The following is a 25,063-nucleotide window of genomic DNA, read 5'->3' on the forward strand; positions in this document are numbered from 1 at the left end:
ATGGATTTACAGTGGACTAAAAAAATAGGGCAGCTGTAGGGGAGAAATCATACACCTGAAAGAAATATCAGCCTTTATTTATAATATAAATCCTATATTTAACTCAGGGCTCCATATCCCATTGGCATGGACGTGTTTCCCTCAGTGCCCTTTACTTGTTAATGTAGAAAGGTTTCTTTGGAGTATTTCATAATAGATTTTTTTTAAGTACGTCAGATTTGAGTCAGCCATCACCCTGGCTTATCTGAGAATTAATCTGGTATGTACAAGCTTATTTTGGAACTCTCTTAATATAGTGCATAACAATGTTGTTTTGGAAATGACTACCCAGGGATGAGCTCTAACACTTTACAAGCGCTGTTGTGGGTAAGTGTCTATTCTGAGGGTCTATTACTGGCATTCTGCTGGAAAAATTCTGAGTCTGGTAAGTGGAGAAAATGGCACAGAATGATGCTTCCCTTCTAAATTTTCTCCAAGCCACCATCCAATGTGGGTTATGATTCGGAAGACGCATCATTCCAATCCTAGAAGGTGTGTGTCAGTTTCTTTCTGTGAGCTCACCCCCTCTGAACCTCACAGGCAAGGATGGGGGCGAGGCACAGCAAAGGACATCGCACAGACACCTGTCCTTTTAATGGTTCACCCAAAAGAGGCTGAGCACCCAGCACGGAGGAAATTCAGGGCACTGACTCTCCACCCACTGTACTGCATCCCCACCATGGACATCGTCTGCAGACAGGGTTCTTTATGAAGCATGGCTGCAGGACCAGCCCATCCCTAACTCCCCGGGAATACTGGTCCAGCGCAGCATCACTTCCATCTCCAGACCCGAGACGCGGGCATTTGTGCCACCCCAGAGCATGGAGCGTGCCCCAGGAGTTGGCTTAGCCCAAGACACCCCAGTCCAATGTTGGCCCAGCACTGAGAAGAGCCAGGAGAATACTGCAGTGGCAGGGGTGGGTGCAAATGGACACACCGCCCTGGGGTAGGACCCCCACAAAAGGGTTGCCAGAAACCAAAGCTGAAGGCATTGTGCTTGCCCGCACTCTCTCCCAGAGGGCCCAGGGCACACTGGGTCTCGCTGCCTTTGTGCTGCCCACGGTGGAGGCATGCTTGCCTCCTGCTCAGGCATTCAGTCACAGGAGCCAGCACTAGGGGAGGTCCCGGGTGTCCTCGGGCAACCACCAACCTCCCCCAGGTCCCGTGAAGGACCTGCTCAGACATGCTTCCTCTACTGTGGGCTTCCTATTCCAAAGCTCTTCACTGTTACTAACCCTCCTCTTCCTTCCCTGCATCAAAATGTGATTCCCTCTTGCAAGCAGTTCTTGGTGGAAAAGGAGGAAGGGCTCTGATTAAAGAGGTTAAGACGGGAAGCTGAGCTGCATCCTTTGGGGCAGTTGCATTTTCACAAGGCAGACTCCTGGACGTAGCTGACAAAATGACCACGGGGTTTTGCACAGACAGGCGGCGAGCAGGGACGAGCCTGGGTCAGGGCAGAAAGTGAGATTTGGGCTCAGAAGTCTTTCTCGAGGGTTTAAATCATACAAGCAGCCAGCTGCTTCCTTGGCAGAGCTGTAAACAAACATGTGTTCTGAGGAGCAGGATCTAAAGAGCTCGGGCGGACGGCGTCCGGGAGACCTTTAGATACTGGGCTGTGTGGGATTTGCAGGATTAAACACTCTTTAGGAGGGGAAATGCCAACACACTTCACAAGTTCCTTCCCCTCCACCTGGCCATATGCTCACCCTCTTCCGTCCTTCCCTTTCTCTCTGGGGCCTCATTTCTTGGAAGATGGATTTCAGCTCTGTCCACCTACCACGGGTCCTTGTCACCTTTAGGATCAAGATAAGGTTACTCTACAGAACTCTTCACCATCTGGACTTTTGAAGCATCTCCTCTTCTACCTGCCTTGAATCATTCCGTCCACAGCAGATTCCAACTAAGACAAAAGACTCCCTCCTGGCTCCCCTCTGCCCTGGAGGGACAGCCCCTATCTCTGCTCCCCTGCTCCGTAAACCTTCTCCAGAGCCTCCTCCACTGACGGTGCCCAGTTCTGCACGTTTATCTTCCCCAGCCTGTCCTGGTCCCCTGAACTGACCCTGGCCAACTGCAGGTCACCAAGCCGTATGTCCACTTCTCTGACCTGGTCTTTCTTGGACTCTTGGTAGCATCTGAAGGCAGGCTGCCACTGTGATGAAATCTCCCCTTGGCTTCCCGGGGCCACCATCAGTGCCCTTTGACCTGTTTCCATCGAGCACCTTTCACCTGTTGAAACCTGGACTCTTCTAAAGCTCTGTGCTGTCCTCGAAGCCGGGCATGGGTGTATCTTGACAGACAATCACAAGAGCACTGGGTCAACGGGGGTGGGATGTACGCCATGACGTGACCTGAACGTCTCCCCTTCCACCTTGTCCCCTCCGTTCGTTCTTCTCACCAACACCATTTACTGCTACGTCGGCTAATGTTTTTTTTTAAATGCACATATTTCACATTAGAACATAGACTGGGTCCTCTGATTCACGTCTCACACTCTGAATCCCCCTGCCGAGAGCCTTAGCCACCTCTCGCCCAAATAACGTAACCGCTACAGACACTGGAAGAGCCTTCTGTGTGAGCTAATCAGACGAACGCATCTGGGTGTTGCCAAAGGTACAAATCACATTGGAACCTGGGGTTTTGTCGCAGAGCCAACTTCCAGCAAGCCCGTCGCTTCTGATGGATTCTGTAGCCTCCACTTTTTGACGATCACGAACAGGGCTGAACTTCTGGGAACAAGTTTCCATGTGGATGTGCATTTTCATCTCTCTTGGGTGCTCACCTACGAGTGGAAATGCTGGGTAGTGTCCGTCCCTCTGGGTTTTGCTTTTCCAGAAACCGGCCAGGCTAGCGTTATACTGCCTTCTGACTTGAGCTTGAATGCCACTTCCATAGCGAGGCCCCCTCCCTTGGCCCTACGAGCCCCAAATTAAATGAGGTGCTCACTGCCGTCTCTCTTAAACACTGTGCTGCTTCCTTCTACCTGGCAGTGTTGGTAACAACAGGCCGCTGTGTACCTCCCTGTGTGTGAGTCCTAAATTACACACTGCGCAGGGGTCAGACCACAGCCGGGAGACAAAACCAAACCAAAGGGAAGGCTGGCAAGGTTAATCTCCCCTTGAAAAGTCCCGGGGTATGTTTTGAGCCACTACTTCCAAAAAGCGCTGGCCAGAGACAGACGGGCGGCTGTCCCCAGCGGACGTGGGGCGGTGGACAGCATGCTGACCGCAGGAGTATAAGGCTGGAGCTGCTGTCTCTGGGACCTCCACCAGGATGCCAGGGGCAGTGGGCTGGAGGCTGACTCTCCGCTCCTGGAGTTCAGGTGGCGAGCTCTCACTGGATGCTGTGAGGCTGGCAGCCGTGGGGCTGGGGAGTACAGACAACCAGAATTTGGAGAGGAGAAATCAAGGTACGGAAACGAAAGAAATCGTCTCAGGGAAGGGAGGGCTGGATGGAAAATGTCAGAGCTCTGTCGCTGAACGGCGTTTAAAGACCGTCCCTACTAATTACCGGTGCTCTTCCCCAGGGACCGGAGCCCGGGGACAGAAGGACTTTTGGGAACCCGCCGGGCAGGTGAAGACACGCAGCTCACTGCCATCTCGGACCCGCTCGGGAATGGGCTGAGGACTTGCTCCTCCAGCATGACTGGGCGTTCGTGAGGAACTCCGCAGAGAGTAGACAGCTCGCCACGCAGGCCCCATAAGTGTTAGCCCTCGAGAATGACACTTGGCGGTGTTTTCCGGAGGCAGGTGGCGAACACGGACGACCACAGCCACGGGGGAGCCGTCTCGGGCAGAGAGAAAGCGCGAGCACCCCGCGAGCTAACATCCGCCCAGCTCGTGGACACCTGTACCTTGTCTCGGGAAAACAGCCTTCCTGACAAAAACGCACAGTGCAGCTACGGCAGGGATGCCTTGTACTTTAATTACCCGCAGTTTTACCTATTTCCCTGTGGTTAAAGGTCCCAGTCCTGGGCATGGTTAGGGCTTCTGGGCTGAGAAGTGAGGACATCTCATGTCCACTCCGCAGCTGCCCTCCCCACCGGTCTTACAATCACGTCCCCGAATTGCGCCTCAGTTTCCTCACAGGGAATAGTGCTCTCCGCCACCACACACGGTGGATTTGGACACGAGAGAGCCGAGCAAAGGCCCAGGGGCGTGTGTTCATAGACACAAAGCACTGAGCTCGTGATCAGCACTCGGAGACTGTGAGATGACCTGCTTATGCAGACACTGAGGGCATTTTGCAGTTTTCAACTGATCAGCCTACGTGAATACTCTGTACTAATTAAAACTGTTGTCCATGGGTTTTCCTTATTCCGACAACTGTCCGGCTATTTGCCTCTCTCCTCTAGGTAAGCACGTTTGCACAGCCAGGGGTTTGGTTTTGTCCTCCCGGAAGACACAGAACATGCCCGCTGAGCAGAGGCGAGAGGAAGGTTCGCTGCGGGGACGTGGGTCCTGCTGGTGTCCCACCCCGGCCCTCTGCAGTCTCCTGGCCCTGCAGGCTCCCAGGGTTGGTGGATCTGTGACCTCCAGGTGTACCTGATTCCAGGGCGTCGGCCTCCTCCTGGTTAACAACACTGTGCCTAGCTCCCAGTCGCACTGAGATAGCTAATCCTCTTTAGGTGTGTGCCCTGACTGCATGTTGTTCCTGCGGCCCAGGTGGCACTGGCATCTCGTCTGTCCTGACAGCCCACGCCAGCTTCCCAGGTCGTGAGCCCTATCCTCTGCCACCGCAAGTCCCGCCTGAGCATGACTCACTGACCGCACGGACAGCTGAGTCCATACGGAAGGGCCGCCAAGAGATGAGCCCGGGAATACTAGAAGAGCTCGTGGCTGAGGAGTTCAGGGGTACAGAAAGCAGACCACAGACTCGGGGAGCGCCACAAAGTCCAAACAAGACCAAAAAAAACGGGCCATTCCTCAGAAGACCAAAGACCAAGCACGAAATCTTAACGGCAGCTGGAGAAAAGAGACAGACTTCAGACGTAGGAAAACGGGCTGGTGCTTAATCAAAGCTATGACACTCTGGGAACGAGGAAAACAGTACCTTTAGAGGGTGAAAGAAAAATTAATCTCAAAGCAGAATCCAGTATCCACTGAAAACCATGGTGACACAGACACGTTCAGACAAACACCTGAGCGATTTTGACATCAGGAGACTCACGTATGTAAACACATAGGGCATTACTCATTGACTAGAATTTCTAGAATGACGATGGGAGCTTACTGACATGGGAAACCCTTCCTGTTTTGTTTCCGACATTTAAAGAATGCTGTTTTGCCACCAAGCGGGGTATTAACTCAGCTTCCAGTGAAGTAGGCATTCTATTAGTTAAATATCTATCCATACTTGATTAAGGATTTGAATACGGAATGCATGTCAACTGCTTTCAGAAGAGGACTTTGAGAACACAGCGTGTTAAGTGACTTTGCACAATATATGAATTCACCATCCGTCTGACAAGGTTTTCAATAAGTAAATGTATATGGCGGCACGTTTCCCAAGATTTCACATTTATTAAAAAAGATGAGAGACTATTAGGATTCTTCAATACTTGATCATTTTCATCCCAAAGGGAAATAGATTATTGGCATCTTGGCAAATACTTGGAAACATTTTGATGTAAAAAATACTCACTGTTAGTTACAATGTGGTAGAAACCCGTGCAGAACTTGGGAAGTACAGGCATTTGCAGTCAGCAAAAGCAACCGTTTAAGACAGCACTTTAACACCAAGGGGACGGTCTCACGGTCTCTAAATGAATGTGTGACAGGCACTCACCATTGTGTGTGTGTGGGGGGGGTGTGCTGCCCCTTGTCACACACACTGGATGCTAACCCTCGTACTGAAAAAAGAAAAAAAAAAGATATGGAAGCAACTCAAATACTTTACAACTCAAGTGCAACAAGATAAATAGCCTACGATGTCTTCTTACTCGGTTTTGAGGGTCTACGGAGAATGAGCCTACAGTAGGCAAGTAACAGTCTTGGATTAACTCCACCTGGATGAGTTTTTCTGACGAAAAGACTTACAAGGAATGGAAACACCCCACGATTGACAAAGGAGGTGAAAACAAGGTGCTCCCATGTACAAGACATGATCTATTAAAGAGACTCAGCGAGAAACCAGGACGCTCTGAGGCACCGTGAAGATCTGCCTTCAGAGAGAGTGTGAGCTATTCAGACAACCAACCCCTCTGTCCACCAGATTATCTTCAACCATCAGAAACTAGTGGACATCGGTACCCGGACTCTGCAATCATAAGAACCGGAGTTGCCATTTTATAAGTCTTTCATTATGAGCTAAGTGTCCTCACCCCAGCGTGGCCCCAGCAACTGTTTACAGCAGCACCACCAAGTATTTATTGCCCCCAATTCACAGGTCAGGCATCTGAGGTGGAACGCGGCGAAGCAAAGCGACACCACCACCGTTCAGAAGCGGAGCTGGGATGGGAACAAGTCGGTCTAATTTGAAATCCCTTGCTCTCTAGTTCTCATTTTCCCTTTGCAGAAGATGATGGTGGTGGTGATGATCATAATAGTAACAGTAATCGTGCCAGACTTAGGTCAGAAAACTTTCATAGAAGGCGAAGTAGACCTGGGCTTTATGCTCTGGAACGGTAGCATGCAGACCGTGTTAAACAGGGAGAGTTAGTACCAATAGCCTAAAACTCATTTTTTTTGTTGTTATAAACATTGTTATTGTGTGCAAATTTGTTTTTAAAATTTGGAAACACCATTCAAAGCATGCCAAATGTAGCATCAAACCATCCATTATACTCAAAGGGACGTGAACTGAGGTAGCTAAGCAGTGAGCACTGCTGCAGAGCAGAAGTGATTCCTTTCCCTTAAAAAGTCAGTTCTCTCAAGTGTGAAACAGGCGTCTTCCAGACCTTGTCTCTGTAAATCACTGGACTCTAGCTAAGGACTTACTAGAGGTGGAAAAACTCTAATCAACAGTGATTAGCATGTTCTGAAAGTGTCCATATCTTTTATTTAAGTGGGATGAAGAAGAGATGGATGACATCACCCCTTGGGGGTTGTCACGGGTACTGAAAACTCTTCTGAGGGGCAAACAAGAGTGTGAGCAAACAGCGGCAACTGAGGGCACAAAACAGCATAACTTGTGCGAATCCCTGCATGTTTTCCTAATGGAACACACTTTAAAGGAGCTAAGAAAGTGGACAACTCTTCTTTAAACACTTCTGGCACGAGTCATTCTGGTCTCAATTTTCATCATGACACCTCTGTGGAGTTGAGGGGTTGTTCACTGGAAAAACATCAGTGGTAAAAGTCGCAAAGCAACCAGACCCATGTAGAAAAATAAGGAAGAGCATGTGTGCTTTGGCCAAACATCTGTATTTTAACTTTGCACAACAAAAGCACAAAGTGTCTGGCCGCAGACTTGGTTAGGAACCACAGAGACAACACCATCTGGCCAAATGCAGCCTAGAGGAAGAGTGATGTTGATCCAGACCCACATCACTTAGAGCGGCACTGAATCTGTTTGTCTTATGCATGCAGAGTGGCCTAAGGGAAAGAAAACACCAACACACATATTGTGAACGCACGCCATCCCGAACCAAGTAACTGCCTCAACGACAGCCTTTATTTGCTGTCTGTGAAGGCAGCCTGCTTCACTTAGAGTATGTAAATGTCATTTTACAGTCTGAGTGTTGCTTGAGTCAGGAGAACAAAGGTCAATCAGTCCCAGGTGTATTTTGCATTTGTTAGAGGGTAATGTTCTTTTCTAAGGGTAAAAATCATACTCCCAAACCAGGAGAATGTGAACAAGTGTCAAAACGTTTATTCAGTTCAATTAACTGGTGAGGGAACCAGTAAGACGTGACAGCCGACTCGAAGGAGACTGCAACGAACAGACACATACTGACTCAGGCAATCAAGAATGTTGACATGAATTTGCCGAAATGATGCAAAACTGGTCAAGAGCCAGAGGCAGTCATTGACCATCAGTCATTCCCCATGATGATCAGAGACATTACTACCGTTTTTCCCTACAACTTACAGAGTTAAGAATTAGCTCAACAACAATCCGTAACAGGAAACCCCTGGGACGGTGCACCAGTGAGAACACCCTGTGATGGTACTTGCAGCATTTTCAGTGCCTCTTACAATGTTCCCATCACGAAAGGCTGAGTCAATCTATTAGAAGGGGTCAATCAGCAAAGGGTAGTATTCGATAAAGTGTTCCAAAAAGGGGCTACGGCTCTTGGTCGTACCAAGAATGCATTCTTGAAGTCCAATGCTATTTGCATCAAAGAATGTATTAGAAAAATAAATGTTCTTAAATGAGGGGCCTAAACTCTCTGAGGTAGAAAACATTCTCAAACGTGGATAAGCACCTTGAAATAAGACATAGGCTACAGATATGTTCGCACTAAAAGGAAACTACAGATCGCACAGCTCAGAGTGGCTCTCGGAGCAGAGGCCCACAGAGATTCTTAAGGGCACATAAAAAATGTCAACACCTGTTGATAAGGAGAATGATTTATTAAAAGCTCACCCATAACATGGCTTTACCACTTGGATTACAAACCAAACAGAATTACCACCTCACTGTTATCAGTTGCCATTGCATGTGAAGATGAAACACTTCGGAGACGGAGACAGCATACAATGAATTTAAATATAATGCATATGCACATACACATATACACATAAAAGCATATACATAGATGTGTACATATTTTACATTTTCCAGTCAGGGTTGAGAATAACAAGGAAGAGAAAGAAACGAATCCAAACTGTTCACACAGTATATATGCTTATTCAAATGACACTTCTGAGCTGCGTTCTGGGGCATCTGCACTTCGCTCTCTCTCTACCTGTCAAGTTGGAGTTCGTCACCACTTCAGACTGAGTGGTCCAGGCCCTCGTGGGTAAGAAGGCGGCCGCACGGCTGGAAGGACTGTTCGTGTGGAGATCTGGGAGTTGGCGCTTCCTCTGCCCATCTGCGGGGCAGGGGGTCCCAGGCGTGGGCGCAGGGAGCTCCTCACTCGTAGGGCGGCAAACCAAACAGCTCGGGCTGGAAGTCCTGCAGGGAACCCAGCACGAGCGTGGCCTTTGTGGTCAGGTGTCGGCTTAAGTTTCTGTCGGGAACCATGACCACCTGCATCCCGGCTGCAAGGGCCGCCTCCACCCCGTTGGGCGCGTCTTCAAAGACCAGGCACTGTGGGGTGAGGGAGACAAAGAGGGTTGAGACGGCCTTCTCCGTAAGCACACGTGGAGCCTGGGTTTTCACTACCCAGTGTCACCATTTCAGGACGTAGTTCACCACGGCAGCCGTGTCAGCATGCAGACAGACAGAAAGGAAATGCAGGCTTTCCCATTTAGGCACCACGGGGAGGAGAGGGCTCCGTCCCTCACAGGGTCCGTGGGCATCGCACAGGGGAGAGGGTTCCATCGCCGGCCCAAAGCACTGCTGAAATGTGGCACAGCTGGGTGGCGAGGCTGGACTCTCGCTCTAAAACTTTATTTTATTCAAATCGTAAGAATCTGTTCAATTGACAACTGGCCATGTAGAACATGAGAGGAAATTGTGGGGGTAGTGGGGAGCTTTCTCGATGTAATACAGTTTCAGAGCTGCTAACATTCCAAGTACTGTAGTTTGGAAATCAAACGGTTAGGGTGTTTTAGTGACAGACTCAGCCCCTGGGTGTGCCAGTCGTGTACCAGACGTTTCCTGAGCACGGAGATTTAGTACCAGGTGCGGTATGTCTTCTGTCTCATTCAGATGCCCACATCCACACGGGGGTGTCTGCGCCCTGTGTGCATCAGGAAGGTCCTCAAAGTGCCATCCTGTGACCGTGCAACTGCAAGTTTCACATCAGGACTCGCCCCAAACGACAGACAGGAGTCCACCCCACGCAGGAATAGGTGTATTATCCATATACTGCCTTCCCTCCCAGGAAAACATGCACTGGGAAAGTGTCCGTGGCTCCTGGAATTCCACACTGAGCATGAAATCAGCTTTATTCTCTCCCAGTGAACCAGACACCTAAGAGGGCTGCTCTCGTCACTGCTGAGATGTTCTCCTGGCCCCTTCTCCACAAGTGCCCGAGGACACCCAGGGCTTGCCCAGGTTGGACTGACCGTCTCCACTCATCTCCTCCCAGCCCCCTGTCCCCCAGGCTTTTATCACAGTAACCTGCCCCGCAACTGACTGGCTGGTGTAGTCCCAGCCCCACGTGCTGGTGACCTGGAAAGGACGCCTGGATGCCAGCCAACAAGTACAGCCTGACACCAGGAGGTGTGTGTCCTCTGATGCCTTTAGGGCAGTGGAAAAGACACACACACACACACACACACACACACACACACAGTCTCTCTCTCTCTGTCACACTGTTACTGGTGGTCTGCTCTGGAACAGGTCACTGACTTCTTTTCTTTCCTTCCCTCCTTTACTTTCCTCTGGGGCTGAGTTATTTATGAGTCGACTTGCCCCAGGGCCAAGGCAAGGACAAAGTGAGTTACTACTTCTCGTGACAGCAGGTCAGCACCAGGGACCTGCACAGCGTGGGCTGGGGCCCAGGAGAAGGAGCGAAACCTGGACAGCCCTGGGCACACAGGACAGCTAGGCCCACCAACGTCCTCGCAGGACTTCTGAAGCCCCCTGGCAATGTTTTTTTCTTTTAAACAAATTCTCTGCTTCTACCGTGAGGTGATGGTCTCCATGTCAGGGTGGGGAAATGGCTGCTTATACGGTCCAGGTGTGGCTTCTTGGTTATCTGATGCTGACACTTTCTGTTGGTGATATTTCTGTCCCTGCCTTTTTACAGTTATGACCTGACCGTATTCTAAATGTCCCTATTGTTTGATGTGGGACCACGAGCAGGCACTTAAATGTCAACTGACTTCAACTGACATTCTGTTTTGAAAGACCTGAGGATCTGGAAGCCCTGTGCAGTACACCCACGGAATTCCAGCTGGGGCCGAGGAGGAGATCTGGTTGATCCCTTGGGGTAACGGTGCTAAGCTGGAGTCCTGAAGGCAGGTTTTGTTTTGTGTTTGTGCCGGGCTCCTTCCCATGAGGACGCGGGCAGCTGCGAGGAGAAACTGGTGGCTCAGAAACCGTGGCACTAAGCAAAACAGGGGCCCAAAACCTCTGTCCTCATCCGAGAACCGCGGGCAGTGCATTCACACCTGGAGGCCCGGTCCACATGCCGCTGAAGGTCCAGGAAATAAAAGGAGGAATGGGGGCGTGGTGAGGACAGACTTGCTGGGTATTTATGGCCCCAATTCAGGGAGCGTAACTGACACACCCTCCAGGCGTGCACCGCTTACTGGTTTCTGTTCTCAGTTCACCATTTGCCCCCACCTAATTCTGGAATGAATCATCCCCTCATAGCTCTGAGGTGTGACACATAATGTTCAGGACGCAAGTGGTAAAGAACGGCAAACATCACGGAGGCCAGCCTGAGGGACAGCAGGGAGGACGGGGCGTCGGGGGCGAGGCTGCAAGAGGCCATTGAAGTGTGTCCGTGTCTGTCGGCCACAAAGGCTCGGCCCTGCAAGTGACTCGGGGGAAAGCCAGCAGGCGGACCGGGGAGTCTGGACAGAGCCACTTGAGATGCTGATTCCTCTGAAAGGCGGAACGCGGTGGCAGCCCATTGTAAATATGGTCAGATGGATAACTGAGGCCCCGAGTGTATACATGTGTCGGGAGCACCTAACATCCCTTCTCCTACCCCTTTCCCCTTTCTCCTTTCCCCCGCCCTCCCCACTCAGCAGTTGTCAAAAACGCCCTCCAAGCACGGCAGTGGGGCTCTGTACACCTGCCGACGAGAGCTCGAGAAGGGCAGAGACACTGCAAGAGAATCTGAAGTTTTAAAAGTGGATGGGCCAGTCCAGGCGAGTGGGGAGGATGAGAATCTGGCAGGAAGACTTGGCCGCAAACGGGGCTGGGTGGGTATGCACCATTGACGGAGAACTGGATCCTCTGGGCCTCTCTGCCCAGGCCTTGTTCGCACACAAACTGAGCAGAGCAGCTAAGTGCAGGACAGAAAACAGACACGGGACGCGAATCCGGCCGAGAACCAGCACCAGCGCCGGGTCCACGCGGCCCACCCAGCACGGGACTTGATTCCCAGTCACGCGACAGCCCTGGGAATTGTGGGGCTTCCCCCTCCGTCTTATAAACAGCAGGATTACCAAGCAGCACACTGTGGAAACGCCTTGAAAGGTTTCTGTGCAGCCGTCACTGTCTGTGTCTTGACCCACGTGTCCAACGCTTCTAAGGATGACTCAGGGGCAAAGCAGCCCGTGTCTAGAAACCTGAACACTGTGTGGACGTTGACCGCACGGCTTGTCTAAGCATTAAAATGAAAGAGTGCATCTTTAAAAGTTACCCAGGAAGACGTGGCCTGTTAATCACGGAGTTCGAGGGGCATAAAACCATACAAAGACATAAGCTAAACAATACAGCTTACACCATACTCAGATAGGAGGAGGAAATAATGTTTCCTCTTGCAAGTACCAAGACATCTCCTGGCAGTTTCTAGTCGCCACACGCAGCCAACGCAGGCCACGCTTTGCCCGTCCTCTTCTTTTCAAGTATTTCACTGCTCCCTTAGTGACCAGCCCAGCCCTTCCCACCCAGCACTGACTGACAACACTTGACCTTCAACTCACTCCCACCTCCTTGTAAAATGTGAACGAGGTATTTGCACTTTGGTTTCTGCAGAAAGAGACCTCCCTCTCGACAAAGGGTCTGCAGGGGCGGCAGGCAGGTGGAGAGGTCACGGGAGCAGAATACCCTCCCTCCCTCCTGCACCCCGCATTTCATCCCTCCTCCAGGAGATCCTGAGGACGCGGGTGGGTACGAACGCTCCACGCCCACGTGACTAATGCAGTGACCTTTGCAGCTCAGCACACGTAGCGGGCACTCCAAGACACACGGCCATGACTTCAAAGAAGTTGCTGGTGACAACTGTCCTTCACACAGCTTCTGCTGGGCTGTGACGAGTGGGGCTGCATGAAACGCACCTTCCTGAGGTGCCGGGCAAAGAGCGGGCATCTGAGGAGCAGCTGCCAAATTCGAGGAGATGGCACAAGTGCCCCGTACAGGACTCAAAGCAACGAAGGGGGCCGAGGGAGTGTCCAGCTGGAGGACAGTAGCCAGCCCAGCCCTCTCCTGTTGACACAGAAGGGAAGGGGGCTGGGGACAGCCTTTAAAAGAATAACACAGTCTTTGAGGATATGGCATAAACTGGTTAGAACCAACCAGGCCCAAGATGGCGGAAGATCCGACTTCCAGGAGACCTTGAGCCTCACTCTACGCTGACTGTGATACATCAGCTGCTAAATGACACACCTGCAGGCATCATGACAGTTCCCAGACTGACCTAGGAAGCCAAAAAGTGGGCAGTGGCCCAATTCCTGGAAATCCCCACCCCTTCCCCCAAAATATTTGGAATAACCCTCCCACTTGTTACCTATGAAATTATCCAGCTCATAAAAAATAACCACCGAGCACCCCGGGGAGGCTCTCCCTTCTGAGATGAACCGCATTCTGTGTCTGGAATGTACGTCTCTCTAAATAAACTTGCTTTCACTACTATGCCTCGTACTTGAATTCTTTCCTGCACGAAGGCAAGGATCTCACTTGGTGGGGCACGTTCCAGGGACTCACCCAAGACGTGGGTCATGCCCATCCTCTGGTCTCCCCTTCTCCTGCAACACTGTCAGGGGTGAGGGGCCTGAGCCAAGGGGAGCTCAGAGGGGAGTGGAAGGTCACAGCAGCACGCAGGTGACAGAATGTAGAAACAGTGCCCGGCTCTCCAGAATCTACTGCTCTTTTCACTTTACCAAGCTGAAGGCTAAAATATATCTGAATTCCATCTCCAGGAGAGCAGATGAGCTTAATTAAACTGTAGCTTGAAGGGTTTAATTTAGAAAGAATGACATTTCCAACTACTGGGGAGGTGAAGCGAAGCAGTTCACGGGCTCAGCTCCGGGAGGCACTGAACCACCTTCTCTGAAGATGCCTGGGTCCAGCAGTGCCCTGGAAGATGGCCTGTGTCCACAGCCTTCACCCGGGCGCTCGTCGGAACCACCCGGGGAGGCAGAAGGTCCTTTAAAGATGAGACGGCCCATTTGATAACTAAGAAGTTGCACAAAATAGAGTTCTTGTCTGATACTGGTGGAGAGAACGGATAGAAGCCGACAGAATTAGGGAAATCCTTTGGAAGCAACAGAGTTTGATGGATGATATGCTGCACGTTGGGGCAAAGAAGATTCCCAGCTCTCTGATGTGGAGGGCACTGGGGCCACCATTCAGTGCAGGGAAGGACAGCCTGCTTTGTCACACCCTGGGTTTGAGGCCACCGTGGGAGGGTCAGGTAGAGAGATGAGGGGCCTCCCCACGTCCTGGGTGAGTGGAGGTGGGCTGGGTGTGGAGCTGTAAAGAGGAGGAGGGAAAGAGGGAGACAGGGTCTGGGCAATCTCACAGTCTTCCACAGTGAGTGAGGACCCAGAAGGAGGAAGCCCCAGGGATAGCGGGGTCTGAGGGGGAGCCAGGAGAGGCAGCGGAGGGGCCAGGTGAGGGGCAGCCCCGTGATGCCAGGTTCCTCACACGATCAGGTGTGTCATAGATGGCCCAGGGCCCCTCCCCTCTTACTTCCAGGGGCTCCCACCTGTGTGCAGAGTCACCATCCCCACCATGCTTCTCCTCCTCAGCCCAGGCCAACAAGGACTCAGTCATCAGTCCTGCTCCCCTGCTCCCTGTAGTTCTTGAAGACAAACACTGTCCATATCTGAGATGACACTTGGTAATTAATTTTATGTTTTAAACAATTACACGTGTCCCATTTCTAAGTCATACACTTTTCTGGAACTCGTGAACTTTTTACATGGGACTATGTCCTGTCTAGGGAGCAACGCTTTTTTTTTCCTTTTGCCAGGTAAAACACAAAATTGGACCTGAGGTCACTCTGGTTCACTGTCATGACTCTCAGAGGACCTGGCATTGTGTGTATGCAAATTTCAGTACCTCTGAAAGCAACGCCCGTGATTATTCATTATATGTGAAGCCAGGTATGATCCAAATCTAATCACTAAGACAATTTTCGACTTAACCACTACTTTTAAGTTGAAACTTTCACTGTATCACTTTCTGCAGTAGATTGGACTCTATACATTAATTTTGTAATATCAACTTCAATTTTCACACTGTGAGACATCAAAACTTTGATGTCTTAAATGTTATGTTTGATCAATTTTTTGTCAAGAGCACTCATATCTAAGGTTTAAATTTTATTTGTCTTCATGTTCTGTGCCAGACAGTGAACTACCTATAAATAAATACCACAATATTATGACACAATATATACACTTAACTAGCAAACCTCTAGGTACTGTTGTAAAAATGACTAAGCTTTGCATGCATTTTGTTGTAAATTAGTACTTTTGTTTATGTTCTTCACTTTTTAATCCATCCATCCATCCACTCATCCACCGTGTATTCATCCATCCATCCATGCACCCACCCATCTATCCATCCATCTACCTATCCATCCATCCACTCATCCATTTATCCATCCATCTATCTATGATCCATCCATCCATCCACTCATCCACCATCCATCAATCCATCCATTTTTCCAGGCATCCATCATCCATCCATCCACACAACCATTCACCCATCCATCCAGCCACCATCTCTCTATCCATCCATCCACTCTTCTACCATCTATTCATCCATCTAGCCACCCATCCATCCATCCATCCACCCATCCATCCACCCATTCATGCATCCATCCATCCACCCAACCATCCATCCATGTGTCTATCAAAGTAACCATCCACCCATGTATCCATCCCTATCTATCTACCTACCTACTTACCCACCCAGCCACCCACCTATCTATAGCTGTGCTATGGTCTCTTATGGCTCTGCTATGCTACTGTTTTACTGAATTAACTTGAGTCTGAAAATAAAAATAATAAAACCAGTACTGACATAAACATATTTGTAACCGAATCCTCTAGAGCTGCAGGCTACATACATGAATGAGTCACACCACCAAATTGATGCGTCTTCCTTTTGAGAAAAGCTTTTGAAGAAATGTAGGATTTAACAACTCCGTGGGCATGGGTGGCAGGCTTCCTAAGGAATTGTCACTTTATTCATGAAAACTACATTGTGAGGCACCCTCAGTGTCTGTTTTAAACTGCACGCATGTAAATTAAGTGCTGAGCAAAGGACTTTCAGATAGCTCAGAAAACTTTCTCTTATTTTCCCTTTTAATAATACAGATCGTGTCCACCGATTTGTCAGCAACCACTAGAAAGCCCAGAGAAGCTCGCAAAGGCGCCAAGTAATTTCAAGAGTCTTAAAACAAGTGTTGAGAGTTCTGCATGGTCAACAGAATCCTTTTTCCTCTTCCTACTTCCTCGATGTAGTCAAGTAAATACGCAAAGTCACGTCCGTTTCCTCGACCTTTACCAAGACACATGTGAAACACAGGTGGGCCCCAAGGCCCCTGTTAGTTTCGCATGTTAAGCGTCAACTATGACAACAGCCTTGAAGATGATCCACCGACATGACTAACACTCCTATATATATATATACTATAGGCTGAACTGTGTTTCCCCAAACTCAGATGCTACACCTTAACACCCAATCTATTTGGAGACAGAGTCCCCGGAAGGATTTTAAGGTGACACGAGTCCCAAGGGGGGCCCTAACCAGTTAGGGGTAGTGTCCTTCCAAGAAGAGAAAGAGGGAAGCAGCTGTCTCTGCCCTCTTCCCGCCCCCCACTCAGAGGAAAGGCCACGTGGGGGCACAGGAGCCCAGCAGCGAGCCCTCCCCAGAAGAGAACCAGCCACAGCCCTCACACTGGACTGCCGGGGCCAGGAGCAGCGAGGACACACGCGTGTGCTGTTGAGGCCGCAGGTGTGCGGTGCTGGGGCCGGCAGCCAGCGCACGCTCGTGCTGTATGCAGGACAGTCGGTTGTGTGCAGTTTCCAATCAGCATTTTCTCAGAGGAAGTGCCTGTACACTTCTTAGATCAAAACTGCCCATGGTCTGGGGTGAGGAAGCAAACGTTTCCAGGATGCCGTGACTCCACAAACGCCTCCAACAGCAGCGGCACAGTGCAGTTTGCCTGCCTTTGGGCGTAGCTCCTAAAGAGGCTTAAGCAACAAACAGGATTATCACGGGACAGAGGGTGCCTGTGTCAACCTGCGGAAGTGATTTTCCTCACTGCCTGCAATGCCGTATGCAGGAGGGGCCGCCAGCCCTCGTGGGGAGTGACACACACACTGGGAAGGCCTCAGTCACTGCTGGACCTGGAGGGGGTCAAATCCATCGTTGCCAAATGGGCGGACGGCCGAGCTGCTGCTCCAGGGGTGATGTGTCACCGCCGCCAACGCCCAAGGCCTCCTTTCAGTCCGCTGGATGCCAACACCTGTCATTCTTAGATCAAAACTGCCCATGGTCTGGGGTGAGGACCAGACCAGCAACCTGCCCACCGATGACGACAGGTCCTTGAAGGCAGGCCCTCCAGGATCTGCTTTACGTTCACAAAGGTGCCTGGGCTCTCCGTCCTGCGCACACACCGAGTGCCCACCGACAAGACGAAAGCCGGTTTTTATACACAAACATTGCCAAGTCAGCATGTATGGGAACAAAGATGTGCTGAATTCCAGGGGAGGCGTGCAACCTTTCTAAGCATCTCTCAGTTCATTTCTCAACTGTCTGCTAGGATGTCATTAGGTACGAAGTTTCCAGAATGTTCTTTGATGCAGCAGTCCAGAAATTGTTTGTGAAAATGAGCTGCATCACGTTCGCCGAGGGACTGGACGTTCTGATGTACAATTAGCACAAACAAGTTCCCAGAAGGACCGCCCTGGATAAATCTGTTGTTTCAACGTTGATGGAGAAGTTTCCCAACCACAAAAGTCTGTTTTCAGAAAAAAACCAATGAAGGTCCCCAAAACCAGCGCTCTGAGGACCATACTGGGGAAAGTCTGAAGACAAAATGCCTGACAGTGGCATGATTCACATGAATGCAAATAAATTCACCATCTGTGTTTTCTCGGAGTGTTCTGAACCTCACCTGTGCAGAATGACTTGAACGTGCACTGCTTACAATAAATGAAATCACATGAATCCAATTTTCAGTTTAAATGTCCACCGGCTCTAACATGTAGGTCACGCTTTTATTTCATTAGAAAGGGAAGTGGACAGAACGTAAGGAGCCCTGGGAGGTGCCTTCCGTCTGCAGCCTCCTGAGGACAAAAGGTGTCCAAGGGGGCGCGTGGCAGGTCACAGGGAGCATGTCCTGTCCGTTGTCCCTGTCCTTTTGGTGGGGAGGAGTGTAACATCTTCTCTGTCTTCGGATATGGAGGAGGCACCCTCCCTCCCGTCCAGTAACCTGGGATTCACAGGAAGCCTCAGCCCAAGAGTGGGACCAGTGGTCTGGAGAACAGTAAGGATGGGCTGGAGCCGGGCACGGGGGGTGGGAAGTGGGGCATCACTGGGCAAAGGCGGGGGGCACTGTGGAGCGGGCATCACACCCCTGAAGGCAGGCGTAGGGCCACTGGGGAGGGATCCTGGGTCCATGCGGGCTGAGAAAAATTCTCAAGTGTTATAAAGGGCAAGCCCTGAGTTTCCGAGGCTCTTCCTGGGGTTTGCAAACGGTGTGGGGGGATATCTGTTAACTAAGGGCCCCAGCTGACCCAGCCCTTTGTGTCACAAGGATCCCTGTGCGACCACAGAGCCACACCCTGGGTTTTATGCTTCCTGGAGACCACCCAGCAGATGCTCAGCATGGTGGAGTGAGAGCCACAGAGCTACCCAGGACTGGGGGTTTCCAGCGGTCCCCCAGTACCCCTAGCATGTGTCTGACTGATCACAGGCCGCAGGTACTTGTAGCTGCTGGTAAAGTGAACAACAGAAGTATATTTACCTTCAAAAAAGGAGTGTAGTAACAATAATACTGTTTGGGGGTTGGGGGGCTGGTCAAAGGAAAGGATTGATAAATACTGCATTCCATCAGCAATCTTCCTCTACCTTGAGGACAAATGAGTGGACTGAACATGACTGAGCCTTTCATGGCTTTATCTGCTCATAGGTTTACATCATTTTAGCCACTGACTCAGTTCCTCCATCTCATAGAACAGTGGCAGGAAGGACCTCCGACTCACCTCACCGATACGTCACCCCTGTGGGATGTGTGGTCCTCTATGCTGGACCCAGACTGGCCTGCAAGTGTGGATATCGGCCCGCTCGTGACCTGGAGACCAGGGGCATTGGGGCAGCCAGGGGGTGACGGTCCCTTAGACGGTTAAAGGGACCTTGCAGATGGGATTCAGGTTGTGGACCTGGAGACAGGGAGGCGCCTGGACTAAATGGGTGGGCCTCGTCTAATCAGGTGTGCCCTCCACACAGAGAATTTTTATGGCTGGAGTAGGGGAGATGCTGCAGAAGGAGTGATTTCAAGAAGAGTAGGGAGAGTCTGATGCACCACTGCTGGCTCCGAGACGCAGGGCCCACGGCAAGGACCAGAGCGAGGCGTCTAGGAGCTGCAGGTGAAGCCCGGTGACATACAGTGAGGAGCAGGGACCTCAGTCCCATCCTGCAGGGAGCTGGATTCCACCAGATGAGCTACAGAGTGGGTGCTCCCCTGGCACCTCCTGTGCGGAGCCCAGCCAGCCCCCATCTTGGTTCCACGCTTGTGACACTCGGACCAGAAGGCCCTGCTATGCCAGGCCTGGGAGTGTGCCCTACGGAACCGTGAGTTAGAAGTCTGTGCTGTGGTAAGTCACTATGCCTGTGTGTTACGTGTTACGGCAGCAGTGAAAAGGAACACGGGTCACTAGTCTAAGGTTAAGCGTCAGAAGTCAAAGTCTAGCTTCCTAGGTACACCCAGCTGATGGTGGAAAGAATAAAACAAAGTACAACCGATGTGCCCTCTGCTTGTGCTAAGAGGCCTTCAGCTAACAAAACAAACCATGGTCCAACTCGCTGATGGCCCAGAAAAAGGATCCTGGCAAGAAACTCCCAACCAAATGGCCAATCCACTTCACTTGTGCAGAATTCATTTCCTGGTTACTTGCGTGTTCATCCAGGGGCCGATGATGCCGTGTTTTAGAAAACGGTGAGGTGTCTGCCTTCCTCCGGTTTGTGAGCAAGACTCTCAGGATCAGGAGGACACCGAAGAGTAACTGGTCCAAGAGCCCAGCACCCCTTGACGAGAAGTGGAGCCTCTTGCAAGCAGTTCAGACAAGCTGTTGCCAAGTCCAGACTGAATGGGGGTGACCAGCTGTCCCCGCTGGCCCGGGATTAGGGCCGGCCAGTGGGTGACCAGCCGTCCCCACTGGCCCGGGATTAGGTCCAGCTAATCGAGATGACTTAGTCACCCTAGTTTAAATGGGCAAAATGATGGGGACGTATCCATTCTGGACACACTTTTCAAGGATGGTCTTTAACAACCTTGAGAAAATCACCCTTGAGTTTGTTGAAGGCCACCCTTCCTTAGAAATTATTGGGGACTATTAACTGAGCATCTCTTTAACCTAGCGTGTGACCAGTCCAGTGTGTCTCGGGCATTTTATTCACAGTCAGTCCCCAGGGAGCCTTTGTAGAAAGACATTTTTTCACACCAGCAGGTGCCGATGGTACACCAGTAACTCAGACGAGAAAGCTAAGAGGAATCCTGGAGTAACCAGCGTACGAAAGAGCAGCCAGGCTAAGCGGTGGCTGTGAGGAACTGGGGAGACTGAGGCGGAATCGGACCGTAACCACAGGATCACCCCAGTGCTTCAGAAACATTCCAAAGGCAAAACTATGGAATTAGGAAGAAATTCTCAGCACTGTCAGTTCAACGCCATCGCTCCCCTCTTCCGGCAGAATTGTGTGTGTCTAATAAGATCATGCATGGGCGTGATTGTTGTTAATTTTTTAGAAATCCCGAGATACAACTCACCCTTACAGATACCTGGAGTCCTGTCACATTTTCTCTCTGTGCTGGTGGCTTAAAATAGACAGGTCACATGCACACGCTGCGATGATGACCTAATGAGAACTATCATTCTTTGAAACGGCGATACGAGATTTCACCCCCTCGTGTGCAAATACACGACGAACTGAGAAAATGCTTAACCGTCATACTGGGAGCACCACATTATTGGAATAAATTATAAAGGAGCCCCTCGAGTCGTGCTACCAATGCCCGTAACAGAAAAGCCGCTTCTGGTGTATCATTTCAGCCATTCACATTTTGTTTGATGTATGTGTCTGTGAGTATGAATACAAGGAATGAGGAAAAATTAACTGCTTAGCAATCTATTTACCAGGAGTCACGCTGAACAAAACCTAACAGAAACATGACAGACAGGCCCAGGGGAGACCTCTTGTTGGGTTCAGCCTTGGTGACAGCCCAGGGACATGCTGCGGCCGCCGTTTCTGCTTGTTCCACTGGGGGGACGTGAAGGGGCCGGGAACACGGCAAAGGCAATGAGTATTTGATGTTAAAACGGAGAGGCACGCGGTCAGGTGATCTGGGAAGAAGCCCGTGTGGGAGGTTTATCGCATCTGCCAACCAGGGAGGGTGGGGAGGGTGGGGAGGGTGGGTCCCTCCCGTCATTCCATCAGCCACAGTGAGTTCCAGGTAATTACGGTTTTAGATACTGCAAACGCAGTTGTCAGCTACACAGTATCCACCTGTGGAATGTTAGGCAGCCCATTTCTTAACGGCAACTGGGAAATGTCAGACTGGCTGCATAACTCACCCGTCATCAGAGATGACTCATGCGCTACAGACCCGATTTCAGCGGTGCTGCCGGCAGGGGGAGTCGCTATGAAGGTCTGGGGAGGTGAGAGGGAACAGGTCTCGTTGCTGGGCGGGAGGGCCGGACTGGACACCGGGGCAGTGGAGCCACACAGGTGGGAAGGAACGAGGAGGCGCTGGGAGGAAGGCAGCAGGTTCCCGGGGTGAGATCAGAAGGGTCCATGAGTTAGACTGCAGGTGGGCTGAGCACGAGAAGGGCAAAGAGGTCTCCCGACCCAGGGATCACGGCGCCTGGTGTGAGGCCAGCGGGTTAAAGTGGGAACCAGACCAGGGTCCTGGAGACCAGGACTCGCTGAGGCCACACGGGTGGTGAAGTCGGGACTTGAGGTCACTCAGGAACGCGGAGGCCGGGGAGCTCGGCAAGCAGAGCCCTTGCCTTCGGCCAGCCAGATGGCGAACATTCAGAGGAGGAAGCAAAGAAGGCAAGGAGTCTTGGGGAAGAAAAGGACAGGGCCGTTCGGTGGTGAAGGGGCTCTGGAACATGCCACGGGGACCCAAGGATTACTCTGAGCTGGAGACACTTGAGAATCGGCAGCTGCAGGAAGAGGCTTTCTCTAAATTCTCCTTATCTTCCTGAAAGCAAAGCCTCCCTAAACAATTCACCTGTCGTAAGTCCCCTCCCCAGGAGTTTCACACCTGGGCAAGGTTGGCTTTTTACGGCTGAAAAGAAGTCAGCAGAGGTCAGCGCCTGGAGAAGAAATCACCTGAACAGACACCGTCCTACAGCTATCTTACCTCCCACCTGTTCTCCTAAGAGCCCATTTGTTTTCCCCTAAAAGTCACCAGTGCTTCCAGAAGTGCCCCTTTCTCTGTCCCCAGCCCCTATTAAGATGGTATATAAGCCCCAGGTTCTAACTGCCGCCTTGAATCACATTGTTCTGTGAACTGCCTCCTTCTTAAACAAATAGAAATCTGTATTTTCTCTGGCTAATTTCGTCTGTCAGTTTAATTTACAGCCCCCAAGGACAGAACCTAAGAGAGGACAGAAAATGCTCTTCCTCCTCCACAAGCAATCTCGTCCACAGAAGCTCAGAGGGGACACCAAGCAAAGGCAGATGCGATGAAAGAAAAGATGTGTAAGGGGAGGAATTATGAAGGTAGTCGTTGAGATCTTCTTCTCATGAAAAAGGGAGGTCCTGGTACACCAGGTGATAAGAGACAGGAGATACATACCAAAGACAGTGACCAGAGGCCCTTGTGTTTTGCTCAGGGGTTCTGAGTGACAGGAGAAGACGGTCATGAGGCCTGGGCAGTGATGGCCAAGGCTCAAGGGTCCCTGAGGCCCCACGAGGTGGCCCACTAGGACCCAGTGGCTCTCCTCTCCCCCGGAAAGAGCTCCAGCATGGCTGCGCCCATTAATACTGGGGTGCTGGGAAGAGAAGGACTGACTACAGAACACTGAACCCCCCACAGGGCAAAGGCCCAGCACAGCGCTCCAGGCCGCCCAGTGTTAACTTTAAATTGGACAGAAGCAAAGGGTGCACTTGACCCCTGCTATGCTGGGAGGGGAGAAACTCTTCACAGAGGGTAACAAACGGCAAGAACACGCCGACAGCCTACGTCTGTCTGCGGACTTTGGGCACAGACACAACGCACACTGAAAAGAGGCACAGAGAATGATTTTTTCAGTGAACGCGTTCCCTTGTCAAGAGATTACGTAAAACACGTCGACTGCCATTTCAGGTACTGAAAAGTCAACTTCGGTGGTTACTTCTGTTTGAGAAGAAATGCGCTTTTATGACAAAGTCATTGTGCAGTTCAACAGAACTCACTCGGTCATTTTTTTCTTTTCACTCTCTAGGTATATAAAAGCTTAATGTGTGGAAGTTGCTTCAAGACAAAACAAAACAGAAAAAGTAATTCAAAAGAAGACCCTGAAACTCAGCCCTTAACGTTAACAAGAGAAGGAAAACATGCAGAGTCGCGATGGCTACGCTTTTAAAAGACGGATTTCAGGTTTCACTTGTAATGTACTAAACAGAACCCAGGAAATCACGTGTGAACATGCCATCATTTTTGTTTTGCAACAAAGACGTGCGTTTTTCGGCTAGGCACTCGAGTGGCAGAGCTCACACGGCTAGGGGCTGGGGGTGACTCTGGCCTGGTCCCTCCACCTGCTCCAGGACCCTGAGTCCCCGGGCTGTCTGGAAGCCTGCAGATGCCTGTGTGCTGTAAAGGCTGGGGTGATGATAACCCCTGGCCCACGGTAACCTCTGCCCCGTGGGGCCCCTGGGGTCAGTGGGGGACGCCCACATGCCGAGGCCTCCTTGGCACCCAGCAAGCACTCAGTGATGCTCGAGAGCGTGAAGATGGGTGAAGGGGACTTCTGAAGAGGGCATATGAGGACCGCATATTTTAAATACAAAAGAATGATACATTAAAAAAAAAAAGAATGATACATAAGTTAACTTAGAAGAACACGCTTTCAATGAAAACTTATTAAATGCCAGCTCTGTGAGGCGTCTTCTCCTACTAAATGCTAAGTGATGTCTTAACAGAAACGTCCCTTTCTTGCTACGTGCTTTCTACTGCTTTCCCGTTACTGCTGCTGCACCAAATGCATCTGCGGACACCCACAGCATAATAAATTCCCCACGGCAACCGTGACTCTCTCTGGGGACTTCATAACTGCGTGAAACGCCCTTGACCTTTGAGGCTCACCGCCCCCACGTTCTGGCGCCTGCACTGAGTCAAATAGAAAGTGTGTCCTATTTCCACAAGCCTCTTTGCAACTGTTCCCGTATGCGGAAGACAAGTCCAAGTACAGGATGTGGGGTGCCTCCCCAGCCGGGAGCCCGGTGACCCCTTCCTGGCCCGTTACACCACGCTCAACCCCAAACCCCTGACCGTGTCTGCCTAAGAAACAGGACAGGGGAGGTTTCATTCCTGCAAGTCGCACAGCTGCAGAAAGAAACGTGGGTCAGTAACTAGGGTAGACGCGGCGCTTGCCCAGTTCTCCCCGACAAGTCTAGCACAGACAGGGCAGCGCGGGAACATGGGGATGCTCCAGCTCCGCGCGGAGCCTGGGGGCCACGTGAGGGGAACTCCTGCACAGGCGGGCACCGGACGGTGGTGCCCTGCTCTTCCTCGCTTTCACTGCAGCCGCTCTCCGGCAAAGCCAGCCACATGAACTTTGTCTCCACACGCACCAGGAAACCTGGAAACGCCACGGCTCTGTGAACAGGGCACCTGGCAACGGGAGGACGG

General features: G+C 51.0%; 1 protein-coding gene across 2 annotated transcripts in view; it reads right to left on the reverse strand.

Annotated features, from left to right (window-relative positions):
- The window catches only part of PUDP (pseudouridine 5'-phosphatase), a 114,769-nt gene that overhangs the window by 40,185 nt on the left and 49,521 nt on the right, over positions 1–25,063 (reverse strand). Inside the window, exon 4 of one of the 2 annotated variants that reach the window (XM_031671241.2) lies at positions 8,835–9,231. The exons of the other annotated variant lie outside the window; for it this stretch is intronic. Within the exon in view, the coding sequence (XP_031527101.1) occupies positions 9,055–9,231 (177 nt within the window). The 3' untranslated portion in view covers positions 8,835–9,054. Of the gene's footprint in view, positions 1–8,834; positions 9,232–25,063 lie in introns of those variants that run through there. 2 annotated transcript variants of the gene reach the window in all.

The sequence above is a fragment of the Vicugna pacos genome, chromosome X (assembly GCF_048564905.1).
Source record: "Vicugna pacos chromosome X, VicPac4, whole genome shotgun sequence".
NCBI classification, from domain to species: Eukaryota; Metazoa; Chordata; class Mammalia; order Artiodactyla; family Camelidae; genus Vicugna; species Vicugna pacos.